Source organism: Puntigrus tetrazona, chromosome 3 (assembly GCF_018831695.1).
Source record: "Puntigrus tetrazona isolate hp1 chromosome 3, ASM1883169v1, whole genome shotgun sequence".
Lineage (NCBI taxonomy): Eukaryota > Metazoa > Chordata > Actinopteri > Cypriniformes > Cyprinidae > Puntigrus > Puntigrus tetrazona.
The window spans coordinates 13583773-13597617 of record NC_056701.1 but is presented as its reverse complement, the minus strand read 5'-3'; the positions used below and the strand labels follow the sequence as shown (position 1 = coordinate 13597617).

General features: G+C 39.5%; 1 protein-coding gene across 2 annotated transcripts in view; it reads right to left on the bottom strand.

Moving 5' to 3' along the window:
- Window positions 1-13845, bottom strand: part of prkcbb (protein kinase C, beta b) — a 100958-nt gene that overhangs the window by 35910 nt on the left and 51203 nt on the right. For both annotated transcript variants that reach the window (XM_043233748.1, XM_043233747.1), the window contains exons 9-11: window positions 7602-7742; window positions 3554-3727; window positions 972-1063 (exon numbers count right to left, since the gene is read on the bottom strand). In XM_043233748.1, coding sequence (XP_043089683.1) covers window positions 972-1063; window positions 3554-3727; window positions 7602-7742 — 407 coding nt within the window. The remainder of the gene's footprint in view (window positions 1-971; window positions 1064-3553; window positions 3728-7601; window positions 7743-13845) is intronic.

Sequence of the window (13845 nt, the reverse complement as noted above, 5' to 3'; positions counted from 1 at the left end):
AAATAACCTTGCTATCTTTCCATCTTATTTACTTGCCTCAACTCAAAAAATAGGGAGAAGAGATAAATAGATGAATGAATTGCCGTAGAGATTACATATTTATGTAAAAAAACAAAACTGATTTAGCATTTTAGCACTTCCAGTTCTATTGTCCCAAATGTCAATGGATTTTTTAAAAAACTTATTACATTAAAATGACTGAAACATAGCCTATGGTCTATAGCTAAGCTTAAACATGTATAAAAAAGTTTCATGATTAACAAAACGCTTAAGAATCGAAAGAATCGAAAATATGCCATCGCTGCAACACTTCATAGATCAGCAAAAACAGAGCTAAAAGGAAAAAAAGAAGAGTGAAAGAGAAAGTCAGAGTTGGGAGAAGCAGGTTGACCTGGCCTTCGTACACCTAATTACGAATTATGCTGAGTAGACACCTCATATCTGCAACAGAAGGGCACTGAAGAAGAGGTAGAGAAGGAGCAAGAGTGGGTCAAACTACTTTGAGGTCACTTTGAAGTGACAACACAGCACAGTGGGAAACACTTTCGGCCCTATGAATGTCATTTGTTTTCCACTCATCATCCAATTGGGCGATAACAAGGAGAGCACCTATTCATTCTGCAGAATGTGTTTTCTGAGTTCAACCACTTTCCGTTAACTCACACACATTGGTGAGCTCATCATGAAGTAATCAATGTGCTCATCGATGAACTAATCGGTGAGCTCAAGGTGAAATAATCATCTAGCTGACTGACAAAAAAAACTCATCAGTTTAACTATTAACAAATTCTTTGAAGCCAACATTTCACATTGGGGAACTCATCAACTTGCTGGTGCATCATCGATTTTGAAGGCATCATCGGCCAGTAATATTAACCATTCATCTGATTTTGAATTGATGAATCTGAAAGTGGCATATCTTTGTAGTGTGACCACTTGCTATGAAAAGATAAGACGAGAGCTATACTTACACAGCGTGGGGTTCCTTAAACTTGCCGACCTGCTGGATATGATACATGAGATCCCCACCACTGATGTATTCCATGACAAAATACAGGCGGTCCTGTAGATAAACAGAGAGACAAACACGGGACTGTTGAGAAAAGATAACAAGAAAGGTTCTAGAAGTCGCAGTGCTACTTCGGGGTCAAATGAGTTAAACATAAATTTTAGAACAAAATAGAACACGAGACTAAACTTTGGAACCAATTTTATTATGGTTTCTTAACTTTATGCACACAGTCATTGGTTCACTTCGAATCGGCCATGGCAAATAAAGTTTCAAACAAATGTTCGGGTGGATACTTATTATTCGTCATCATTGTCAATTATCATTATGAGCTGATATAAGCATCAATTCTTGGGGCATCCCCTCATTCTCCCTCTAGGTACTACCGCAATTGTGGGGTTGAACTCCATTAAGGACTGCAAGCCATGTTTGTTTAGCATTAACCATAAGGACTGGATTGGCAGGCTAACTCGTGAAAAGTCATTTATGGTAAATCAGTAACTACTGGACACATAGAAGTAATTTTTTGAGAACTTCCTGACAATTCAGGAAACACACAACACCTGACATTGTATATTGTTATACACTGTTGTATATTTTTGATTCACTAAAATAAACTGACTGATTTTTCTATTTATTCATATATATTTTCCAAATACTGTATAATTCTAAATATTGATGTCCTGACATTAACAGTAAGATTTTATAAAATGCCTATGGATTTGTGTATTACTTTTACTGTCAGTCAGACCTCTGCAAGAATATTTACTTTTAGTGACACAAGCCTATAATACATCTTTAAAAAATACACACACACACACACACACACACACACACACACAACTGCACATCCACACACTAATACACGAGACGAATCCCAGGGCCAAAATCCAAAGATCAAAACACGCCGGACGTCTTCATATCTGCAAGTTTCAGCCACATTTTCCCTGGGCTCCATTTTATTGGCTTTCTTCCTGTAATGATGAGGCTTATTTTGCATCAGTTGCGGGTGGTGTAATTTCCTGCAGTGGTGGTGGTGGTGGTGGTGTGTGTGTGTGATGGTCAGGGGAATTAGAGTCAGGGAGGATTAAGAGACTGAAAGTGATGAAGAGTGCGAGGGGGAGACGGACTGCTAGGCAGCAGTGCTTAAAGGAGGTCCCATCACTGTCAGGAAGGAAAGAGGGCGGGCGGCGGGAAAGAGTCTTTACCTCACTCCACTACACACCAACTACCTAAACCCCCTTGACTACAACACATCAGCATACACAACCACGTACACACTCTCACACACACACACACCCAATCTGACTAACTCCCCATTATAGGCTTGAGGATAATCTACATGACTGCAGCTGTTTGGCTGTCAAATACCTCCTGTGACTGATCCCCCTCCATAAAGAAATCCCCTCCCAACACCCCGCTCGAATATCTCGCAGGCTTTATTTGCTCTTAACGAACGTGTGTGCGAAGGAGGAGATGATTTAGTGACGTAGCTTGGTTTGAGATCCAATGCAGCTCCAGAAAAACAAGGCATGAAAGAGCTTCGGCCGCGTGACGTCACAATCTTTTCCTCCCCCAGAGTCTCCTCGGTTTCTGACTCAGTCCTCTCTATCCTTTGACTCTCGCTTCCTGTCTCGATTTCTCCGTCTTTCGCTATCTTGCTGTCGGTGACAGGGGCTCATGCGGTGCTCAGTAGGATGTTGAGGGACGGCGATGCTGCCTGTCACAGCTCTGCTGCGGCCACAGATGAGTGTGTGGCGCGCTGCCCCCCTGTGAGCATGTCACATTCACATGACCACACACACACACACACACACACACACACCATTCTTGTCGATGTACAAATGACTGCAGTCTCTAAGCAGCTTGTGGGGGATGGGAGGGACGGATTCAAGTGTGTGTGTATGTGTGTTTGGTCATGTGCTGCCAAATGAAAAAATACACAGTGACATGTGTGCCCACGCTTCAGCTTATGTCAAAGGATATACATTGAGAAGAGAAAGAGAAGAGAGGAGATGAGTTGAGCTAAAAAGGAGAGACGGCGAGATGCTACAAAAGGAGGAGAGGAGAAGAGATGAAACAAAAAGAGAAGAAATACTATAAGATGAAAAAGAGATGAGGAGAAAAATGACCAGATGAGAGGACAGAAGTGGAGATAAGTTTGAAAACAAGACAAAAAGATGAGGAGATGAGCTGAAAAGAGCTAAAGACGTGAGATGTTTCTTTGAGACATAGAGAAGAATAAAAAGAACAACATGAAATGAGGTGAGAGCACAACAGGTGAAAAGTAACAAAGAGGAGAAGAGGTAGGAAAAGAGGAGGAGGAGAGATGAAAAGCTGATCAGGAGAGAAGCGGGAGAGAGGACAGGGCGAAATGAGAACTGAATAGACAACAGGAGATTAAATACAATGAAGAAGGTGAGATGGCATGACAAAATGAGAGACGAAATGAGACAAGATGAAGAAGAAAGGAGAGCAAAAGAGACGTCATGAGATGAATCTAAGACATGAAATGAGATGACAGCAGAAGAGAAGCAGCAGTACCATGGTTTGAAAGCAGGAGTGCAGTTGAGTGAGGAAGGGTGGTTTTCCTGGCAAGGCCAACACTCTCTTCTCCACCATAGTGCATTCAACATCATCATCCTGGATCACCACGTCCTTCTTCAAGATCTTTATGGCAAACAGCTCGTCACCTCCCTTTCTCTCTGCCAACATCACCTAAAAAAGACAAACAGAGAAAGAGAGAGAGAGTGTGAAGGTAGCAGGGGTGTTCAGAGTTATGTAACCAAACACATAACTAAAGCATTTGAGAGAGCAAGCAGGAGGAGATGAGCAAAGCAACACTGTAACACAGCGCATGAGCTTCATTTATTAGCAGGAGATACACTGGCCTTTGACTGAGGATCAATACAGCAGAGTTTACACTTATTCTCAGCACGTTCAGAGCATGTTAGGCCACAGAACATACAGTAGCTGCAGTCGAGGCACAGAGGATATACAAAGACGAAAAGAAATGACGGACAGAAGAGACGAAGCTCTCGCACACATGTGAAGACAATAAGGAGCAGGTTTAAGTGTGGCACAATGGCACGGTGAAGGAAATCTTGAGTGATGGGAAGGCAGATTTTAATTGTGCTCATTTTTAGGACTGAGCCTGAAGGCACATGCTAAAGAGAAGAGACAACCAGAAAAAGAGGGATGGAAGAAAAAAGAGGGAGAAAGTTTAAAGAGTAGAGAGCAAGAGAGATTAATAGTACAAACATTAAAAAGTATAAATAGCTTAATTTAAAAGCATAATCAATTTAATATAAATCATATTTAACCCACATACGTATTATATGTATTACTCCAAAATGAGAAAGAAAAACAGAATGAAGCAGTTAAATTAAGTGCACTAACATCACTAAGCTAAAGTGTCTAGTAAAACATCTGTCACCATATAAACATAACTGAAACATAGATGACCCAGGCAAATGAAATCAAACACTGATCTCATTCAATAACATTAAAAGGAAAACAAATAAAAGCTTTCAGAGCAGCAACATTTCACACTTTATGTTTCACACTGTGGTGCCTGACTTGATACAGTACATCACATCCATATGCTAATTAAGTCCATTTTTTCAGTAGTGTAACCATTTTCAAAACTGTGTAGCTTTTCCAATAACAAGCTACTTTTTCCAACAAGCAGCAGCGTAGCGCGACAAGGCAGTAAACAAACACACTCTCTTAAAATATCCTCTTACACATGTAGTGCCAGAAAATCTGATTCTTTTCAGTAAATCTGTCCGTCTAAATAAACCAAATTCAAACATTTTTTTTTACCGATTTGAGCAGCATTTTAAAGTTGCTTTTAAAACAACAATTTGATGTTTTTTTTTAAGTTGTGGAAAGAGTAGATTGACAGTAGAATAACTGTAAATGTGTTTGGAAAGCTACAGATTCAAATTAGCTCCCCAACACCTTTATGCATGTGTGTGTGTGTGTGTGTGTGTGTGTGTGTGTGTTTGTGTGTGTGTGATGAATTTAAACCCAATCCAATATGCCTGACACAGCCACAGCACCTCTTGTCACCAAACCAATAGCGCTTCATCAGTGTGTGAAAGCATCTCTCAAATACCTTCCCTCATTCTGCGTCAAGGTCACATAGAGGAAAAACCTGACAGAGGAAAAGTAATGCTTGAAGAAACTTTACGGACAGTCTGGCTCTGCCTTTTAGCTCTCTCTTGAAAATAAATGCACATATTGAAATGAGCGGAGTTATTTCAGTGTAAAGGCAGCCCCAGATGGACACCTTGTGACTGGCGATGGGAAAAGAGAAGCGATACACTTCAACATTACAGAGGACACCATCTGCTCCTCACAGGCTCTACACCCTAACACACACACACACACACACACACACACACACAAAAACACACACACGCTACTCTGGCAGCATAGCAAGCAGGTCATATCCATTCCAACGCATTCATTACCGCTGCATACCTGTTTAGAAAAACGCACATCAAACAAAAGGTACTGCACACAGTGCTCCAAAGTCTCAAGGACATTGTGCACCAGCTAGTGCAGTCGCACAAAAGTATCTGCTGGGCCCTGGATGAGAACTGCTCCAGGATCAGCATATTCAAGGACAGAATCTGATCAATGATCATGTCTCCAACTGTGAGATCTGCATCAACCCCATAATCACACAATTGGGCTTGTGAAAGTGCACATCTGTCAGCTTTTGAAGCTCCCTCTGCTGAAAGCTCAGCATCATGCAGTCTACAGTGTTTTTGAGAAAGTACCGCCAGTCCCCATTTCCTCTTCTAAAAGATTTTTTAATGAGCGTCTTTGTCTTCATTCTAGTCAAAAATTGCAATTTTGTCAACATTTAGTTGCCATTCCAAACCTGTTAAAATGTCTTTCTTATGTTGGACACAAAAGAAGATGTTTTGAGGAACTTTGAAGAACAAAACAGTTGTTGGTCCCCATTGACTTCCATAGTAAGGAAAAAATACTACAGAAGTCAATGGGGACCAACAACTGCTTGATTACCAGCATTCTTCATCTTTTATATGAAACCTAAGAAAGAAACTCAAAGATTTTGGTATGACATGAGGGTGGGCAAACAATGACGAAAGTAACAAATATTTAGATCACCTCTCTAAAGAATATAAAATGAAGGCATAAGAACAACATTCAAGTTTTGGCTTTTTTTAATCCATCTTATGCCCCCATGGCAATATTTCAATAATTTCAAACAGCATTGTAAAATGTTGTAAAAACACTTAAAATGCTTTAATATATTTAAAACAGCAGTAGTTTACATAGGAAAGATGATGAGGGCAAAATATGAACGCAATCTGCTCAATGGTTCAGTGTTTTCCTGACAACGGTTTACTATGGGAAACCACTTAATGTGAAACTTTGCACTTTGCGTTTATATTCTAGCTTCATCTGCTTGCCTGTACAAAATATATGTCATCAATAAGGTGTTTACTGAATTTCACCTTTTAATATCTGCATTTTACTACATTACTACTTGATGCAAACCATGTAAAAATAACTTGCGATCCGTGGAGCAAAGCTTTGCTGTGACTGCCAAGGCGGCGCTCCTTTTAGAGTGTGATGTCACATAAAAACTAGCAATAATCAGCAAATTGTCTTTTTTTAAAGAGTCAGTGTTCAGTAATGTAAAGTAATGCCATTTTGACAATTCAACCTCAAAAAAAACCACACAATTTTATCAATAAACACACATTTGGAAAACATTTTCATTTCGTGCACACCTTAAAGCTTTTTAATACTTCACATTTTATCCTGCATTGTATGTAAAAAAATGTATATATTTGTCTTTTCTTAAAGGCTTCTTGTTGATTAAAGGCTGAGTTCAACGCTATTTCTTGAATATTTTTGAGTACCCTATTAGAAAAAAAACTGTTTTATAATAGTTTTTTTCCTTTTCAAAAATCAGACACCATGGCTCACACTATGCTTGCCGTTTCCTACAACAGCAGTCAAGCAGTCTGGAGCACAGCAATGAGGTAAAAAAAAAAAACAAGCTCTATCGTATTTTTTTACACAAACACAACTGTTCTGCAGACTTTTACTGGAAAACAATCCAAAACATTTTCAGGCTCTAAGTTCTGACTTCTGAAGCTGACTTCATCACTGACTTTGCTATCTAAACACGAGTCTGTGAGACTGCAGAGAACCTCAGAGTCACGTACTGAGAATGAAGGTGCAGCAGTGAACTGGACAGATCAGTCTGTCAGACGCAACAGCGAGCCTGGCATTTCGTTTGTCATGATGTGGACGACATCAAACAGTCTCGGCTAATGATGCTGACAGAGGTCTAGCACTGCACCTCAACATATCAATATCATTTTAAAATCCTGTTGCCATGGCAACTGGCAGCAGCTGGAACATGAGCCCACTCACCCTCCTATTTCCCCTCTCTCTGTCTTTTAGCCTGCGTTCCAGTAATCTTAGTTGTTTAGAGTAACCTCACAGATCGAGATTACCTGCTGCTCCAAGCACCAGTGAGCCTACCTGAGACACACAGAGAGAGACGCACAGAGCGAAAGAAGTCGACGATGACGGTTACCTTTCCAAAGCTACCCTTGCCCAACACCATGAGAAAATTGAAGTCGGACAGTTTCATGCGGTCCCGCTTGCCATTGCTGTCGAATTTGGAGATGGCGTTGGAGGAAGAGCCGTCTGTTTTGCTGGGACCAATTTTAGCTCTCTGTTGGGAAAGAGCAGAAAAGAAACAATAAGCTTGTGTTAGAGCGGGGTCAGAGACACACGTTTGTTTTTCCAGTACAGTGGTGACTTTCAGTTGACTTCTATAGTTTTATATTGAACTTATGATATTTTCTTTCCCCTGCTTATAAAACCAAAAATCGCAGAAACCTACACTGTCTGAGAAAAAAAAAGGCAATTTAGGTACTAATATGTATGTGTTGCATACTAACATACATATTTATAATACTACCTTTTTTCTGAGAATGTAGCGAGACAGCGATATCAAATCCTTTTATCATATCCTAGCTTTCTCTGCAATAAGCTGATTATTATTTTCATGTTATGGCTGTAAAAAACTCTACCATATTGTCTAAACAAATAAACACATAAATAAAATTTAGGCACCACAGCTCTATAATAATCAATATAAGAAATGGATTGTTAAAGATTTATGTGTTATTCAATTATTAATTGTGTTTTCAGAAAATATCAGTATTTTTACATTTAGATTACATTTACCTTTCAATGAGCATTACGAGACAGCGATATATTCATTAAAAAAACATTGCGTGTGCAGTTTGATATCCAATATTGACAATGCTATATTAAAAGCTAAGCACAAACTCCAAGCCTTCATTTTTAGTCTGCTGACAGCTAGTCTGTGACAAGAAAGCCTCAATAATGCAGTATCACTTGTGAGACTTAAAACTTTAAGTATCTTGTCTTCATATGCACACTCTCTTAACGTTTGAGAGAGCAGCAATACGAAAAAAACCCCCAATGAAACAGTGCAAGAGTGAAAGAGTGCAAGCTTACAGCGAGTGTGTGAGTAAATGCCAAAATAACAACTGCTCCATATGTCTCCCCAAGCACCATCTCATCTATATTTCTAGTCTTTTTCTTATTTTGCTCCGATCGGTTGCTGGTCTCCCCGATCTCAGGTTTTACTATCCTTGTGGGGACATTTGGGCTTCACGAATCACACACACACACACACAGTACAAACGTAAGAATGAGCCACACCTGACACGACCGACATCTTTTGTTTGTTTCTCTCTGTTGATGTTACTGAATTTCTTAAGCAGGTCTATTCATCACGTCGCTGCTAAATCTGTCAAACACACGATTCAGCAAACGCTGGGTGAACCTGTCACCCAGACTGCAGATGAAGCAATTTTTGGCTATTGTGTGCACGTGTGAAAAAGACAGCGTGTATCTGTAATACAAAGAGAGATATTAAATATGTCTTTGGCAGCATTTGTCAAACAGCTCTAAAGTGTTTGTTAGACACAGAGGAAGTGGGTGTGCGTCTGTTAAACTGTGTGCATCTCTCGCTCTCCCTGGGTGAACGTTTAGTTTCTGGCAAGGATCTCGCTGGCCGAGCTGGCATGCTACAGAATGACAGACGGGCTGTGTAAATGTCTGTGGTTCCTTCTGTATTAAGTGTGTGCGGTCACAGGGCACAGTCATTAGGCCCCGTTGGCTGCAAGCTGAGGGGAAGTGTACTGCCGATTTCCTTGTTCACCAACTTTCTCCTTCACAGTCCACTGAGAACTGATCCATTATCTACAGCTGTGAGCCAATCACACCTACAGCAGCCTGGCAACAGGTCACGCACGCACACACACGCGCGCGCTCTCTCACACAAGTGCACTAAAAGCTTTTCTCATTCGCAACACGTTTGCACAGCACTTGGGCTGACACACAAAACACAACAGTGCGTCAAAATTCCTCACTTTGCTTTTTATGCACCGCTGACACTATTTTAACTTGGTATCTGGTTTTTCTGCTCTAAAAATATATAAATGGGCTTAAAACAAGATGCGTTTATTTGGACATTTGCCTTGATTTTTTACTTGTTTTAAGGACTAAAATCTGCATAATAGTCTGTTTTGTCTGTCAATCTACGTTGATGTCCTATTTGAATATTTACCCAAATAGGTTATGAATAATGAATAAAATAGGAGCCTGATAAAAACGCTCATTTTAGAAGCACTTTTATATATATTAATTTAAATATCCATGTACGCTTTGTTTAAACATTTTCAAATGTTTAAATTTATCTAAATATTTATTTAAATATTTGTCTTTCTAAATATCAGCTTTAACTGCAATATTAACTTATTATTTATTCGTATTGCTATACATTGTTTGACATTTCTTTTTTAACATTCATCTGTCTACTATTTCAAATATTTACCTAAATATCTATTGTTTTACATATTTATTTAAATACATCTACATTTTATTTGATTTTGTTTTCCAAGAACTATCCAAGACAGATGTGATGTAAATACCGCACTCCAGCATGTTGGCTCATGTGCTTTGTTTACCAGATCATCAGATAAACTCATTTCTAACAGCCATTTTATGCAGTGCACACACATCTCTTAAATTACACATGCCACTGACATCTTGTGATGTGTACAAGAGGTGACTGTAATTAAAAATACACAGAGCTGATTTCAATTCCGACACCTTTACACTCATTCCAAATGAATTTCTGCATGCCTCTCACTTTCCCCATGAATCCACTGCTATTTACCAGCAGAATGAATGTGTAGGACTGCCTGGGTCCCTTCGGCCCATCCCACACGCGCCTGTCTCACTGCCCTCTCTCTCACAGCCTCTTGGAGTACATTCAATTTTAATTTCCAAACTGCTGCCATATTGTGAGGCTGGCATGCGGCTCAGTCTAGCATAGAATTCCATTAACCCACTCCCTACTGTTCAGACACTGTCCCTGCAGACAAACACAAGGCCCGGCTGAGTCTGCTGCCCAGTGCTCAGTCTCACTCATATTTTTCTGTCTGTCTGCCCTCCCTTTATCTCATTTGAAGGGCTCGTTATTTACCCACCATCATGTCCTTCCAAACCTGCACGAATTTCAGAGTAATGTACTGGCTGCTCTTACAGTTATGTTACAGTGAATGGGGACTGAAGCACTCGAAAGTAAGAGTTGTCCAGATGATATTTATTCTAAATAGCAAAATTTAAAGTAGTGATTCAATGAAAACAGTAGTAAAAAACCTGATGATTAATTAATGATCATAATTGACAGGAAATCATTGATGCTTTGTCTCCGTTTAAAGCTTAAAAGGTCCGGTTGCTATTCATTGCGATCTGGAAAAGGGAGGCAAGTAACTCAAAATATCTCCTTTTGTGCTCCACTGGAAAAAAAATAAAAATAAAGTGACAAGAGTTTGGAACAACATGAGGGTAATTAAATGATGACAGAATCTTCATTTGTGGCTGAACAGCCCCTCTAATCTTCACAGCTCAGAGTTTTTCCCCATCTCTCGCTCTGAAGGTCATGGTTCTGTAGATCTGTGGGAAGAGACGTGTGGCCTCTGGGGAAAAGCCATTTGAGAAGCTCTGTCTCTCCGCCAAAACCACAAGTTGAGTGGCGGCATTGATCTCTGCGCACACACACACATGCACAAAATGCTCTCCACCTCCTCCTCCTGCATCGATTGCTGGGCGTGAACGAGCGATTAGCTCTGTATCCAGCTAAGAGCCTCATCACTGGACTAAGACAGTGTTTCTTTTGTAAAAGACAAACATCTCGGCCGTATTCTGCTCAGCAGTAAAACCGACGCACGCGCACTCACACAGACATACAGCATCAAACATTCTGCCCGACGACCCAGTGGCGACAACTTTTATTTGTCTGATCCAGAATAGACGGGAAGGATGCAGGAGAGGAGGAGAGAGAATGGGAAGGGAGGGATAAAAAGAAACGGAGACAAATGCTAATGTGGGTAGATTTCCACTGAGCTGAATGCGTCGCCTTCACCGCGCTTCAGTGCACACAAATACCGTCATTTCTGCACAGCAGTGCGGAGTGAGAACGGAGAAAAAATAAAGAGCTAAACAGTGAGAGGAAGTCATTTGTTCGTAGCGGTGAAATGTGGAGGGAGGTGGTCGAGTCTTGACAGGTCAAATTACAGGTGAATAAAAGTTGAGGAGATGCTATCAACAGGAGGGCGGCTATTAGATGAGACGACTTAACGGTTCTGATTACACCTCTGACACACACACACACACACACACACAGAAAAACACAAACAACCAGAAAACAAGCGTCATGCTGTTTTGTCATATAGAGAACTGAAAGGTGGTGCTGGGGAACTAAAATTAGCAATGCTAGCACGCCAGCTCAGCCATTTTCAAAATACTTATTTATCACTCAGCAGTATTCTCGGAAGACCCTACTTAACATTCAACATCATTTTTTGTTAGCGGTGAAGTAAATGTTTAGTTAAATATTCTTGCTTAATAATAATTTATTTTGATTACTTTTCACAAACAAATACTCAACGACGCTACTTCAAGGTTGTTCCACCTCCTAAAACAGCAGCTTTAAGCAGATGAAAACATTTTTATTGAGCTGAAAATGAACAAAAAAAGAACAAAAAATGTGTGGAAATGCCACACTTTAAAAAGAGATTTATTTATTGGTGAAATATTTCAGCATCTTAAAATTTCCATCTGCATTCGTGAATCAAGAAAATTATATTGTGTAAAATGTATTATATATAATTGGTCTATTTTTCCCCACAAAGGAATGAAAACAGTGACTGAACAATGTTACAATGCAAATTGTTATAAATATTTTCATTTATGTCCTGTACTTCAGTAAGTACAGATGATTAGAATTAATGAAAACAATAAAAAAAAAGTTTTCTTAGCTTTTTGTGTACATACATGAAACATTTGTTTCTTGCATGTTTTATGCAAACAAATAGTAACTTGCTATCACTGTTTATTATTGAAGACCAGCAGAAACCTTGATAATATACATTACATTTATTATATTCTATATTTTGCTTGATATTATGATTCAGTAAATGTGCTATTATATTGTTATCATATTGTGTTGTCTTTTATCAGTGCAGAGTCTTAAAAAAACGATGAAACCATAAGCTTTCGCTGATCCAAAAATTGTAAAGTGCTTAAAATAATTGTATCTTAATCAAAATGCAGTTTCAAACTAAGTAGTTTGTGATTGCGTTTTCAACAGTTTAAAAAAAAAAAAAACAATTTAAAAAGTATGTCACGTCATTGACCCCTGGGCAAGTCGAGTCCATATAAACCTTCGTATCCGTATAAAAAAGGAGCTGATCCAAAATGAGTGTGAGATAATGAGTCATTTCCCCATCTCTGTTTTCATGCTGAGCCAAATCTGGCTATAGCTCACGACGCAGGAACAAAAGTTGACATGAGGCTACAGCTCTGAGCGTTGCGTGATGTGGGCGCCCTGGTCCTCCAGCACAGGAACAGGAGTGACCGGCTCTGTGTTACTGACACGGATCCTGAGGGAGGCCTGCTGGTCCGTCTGCGTGCGCAAGTGTGATGGAGCTGCTGGCAGGTAGCCTGACACAGCCCCAGCATTAATGAGCTCAATGTGAGCACCACCAGGCCAATCCTTCATCTGCCCCCTCCGCCTCTCAGCAGAGACCTGCCCTGACCGCAAAGACCCCATAGCCAGGAACTGACTCGATGGCCTTTCTTGCATCTCCCATCCCGATGCTTTCAAATGGAGCCTAAGCATTTTCCCCTCACAACCACTCAAAGTCTTGAGTCATGCTGGGTCATTCATTCTCAGCCAGCAACAGTCGAACAACATAAATCAGAACAAGACACCAGATGTGATGCTAATCTATGAGAGAATTGCTCTAAAGATAGTGAGCTGCTTACAGAGCCAGTGTTTTAAGGCATGAGAGACACAAAAGCTGCTCCATAATTTCAAAACAACTTAATGATGTTGCCTTCCAAGCTGAAAAAATTTAATGTAACGATAATAATAAAAAGAGACTAACATAAGTTAAATAAACAGTCAGTAAATTGTTATTATGTATTACAAAGATGATGTTGACTATTACTATTATGTATTACTATTAATATTTTGCCAAAATGTTTTAAATAGTTTACAATTAGTAGTGTATTTAGTAGTAATCACATCCAAAATAAAAGTTTTTGTTTACATAATATAAGTGTGTATACTGTGTATATTTATTATCTACATATGTGTGTATAAATAAATGTTATATAATATATTACATTTTTATATTAAAATTTATACAGTATTATAAAATTTAGAC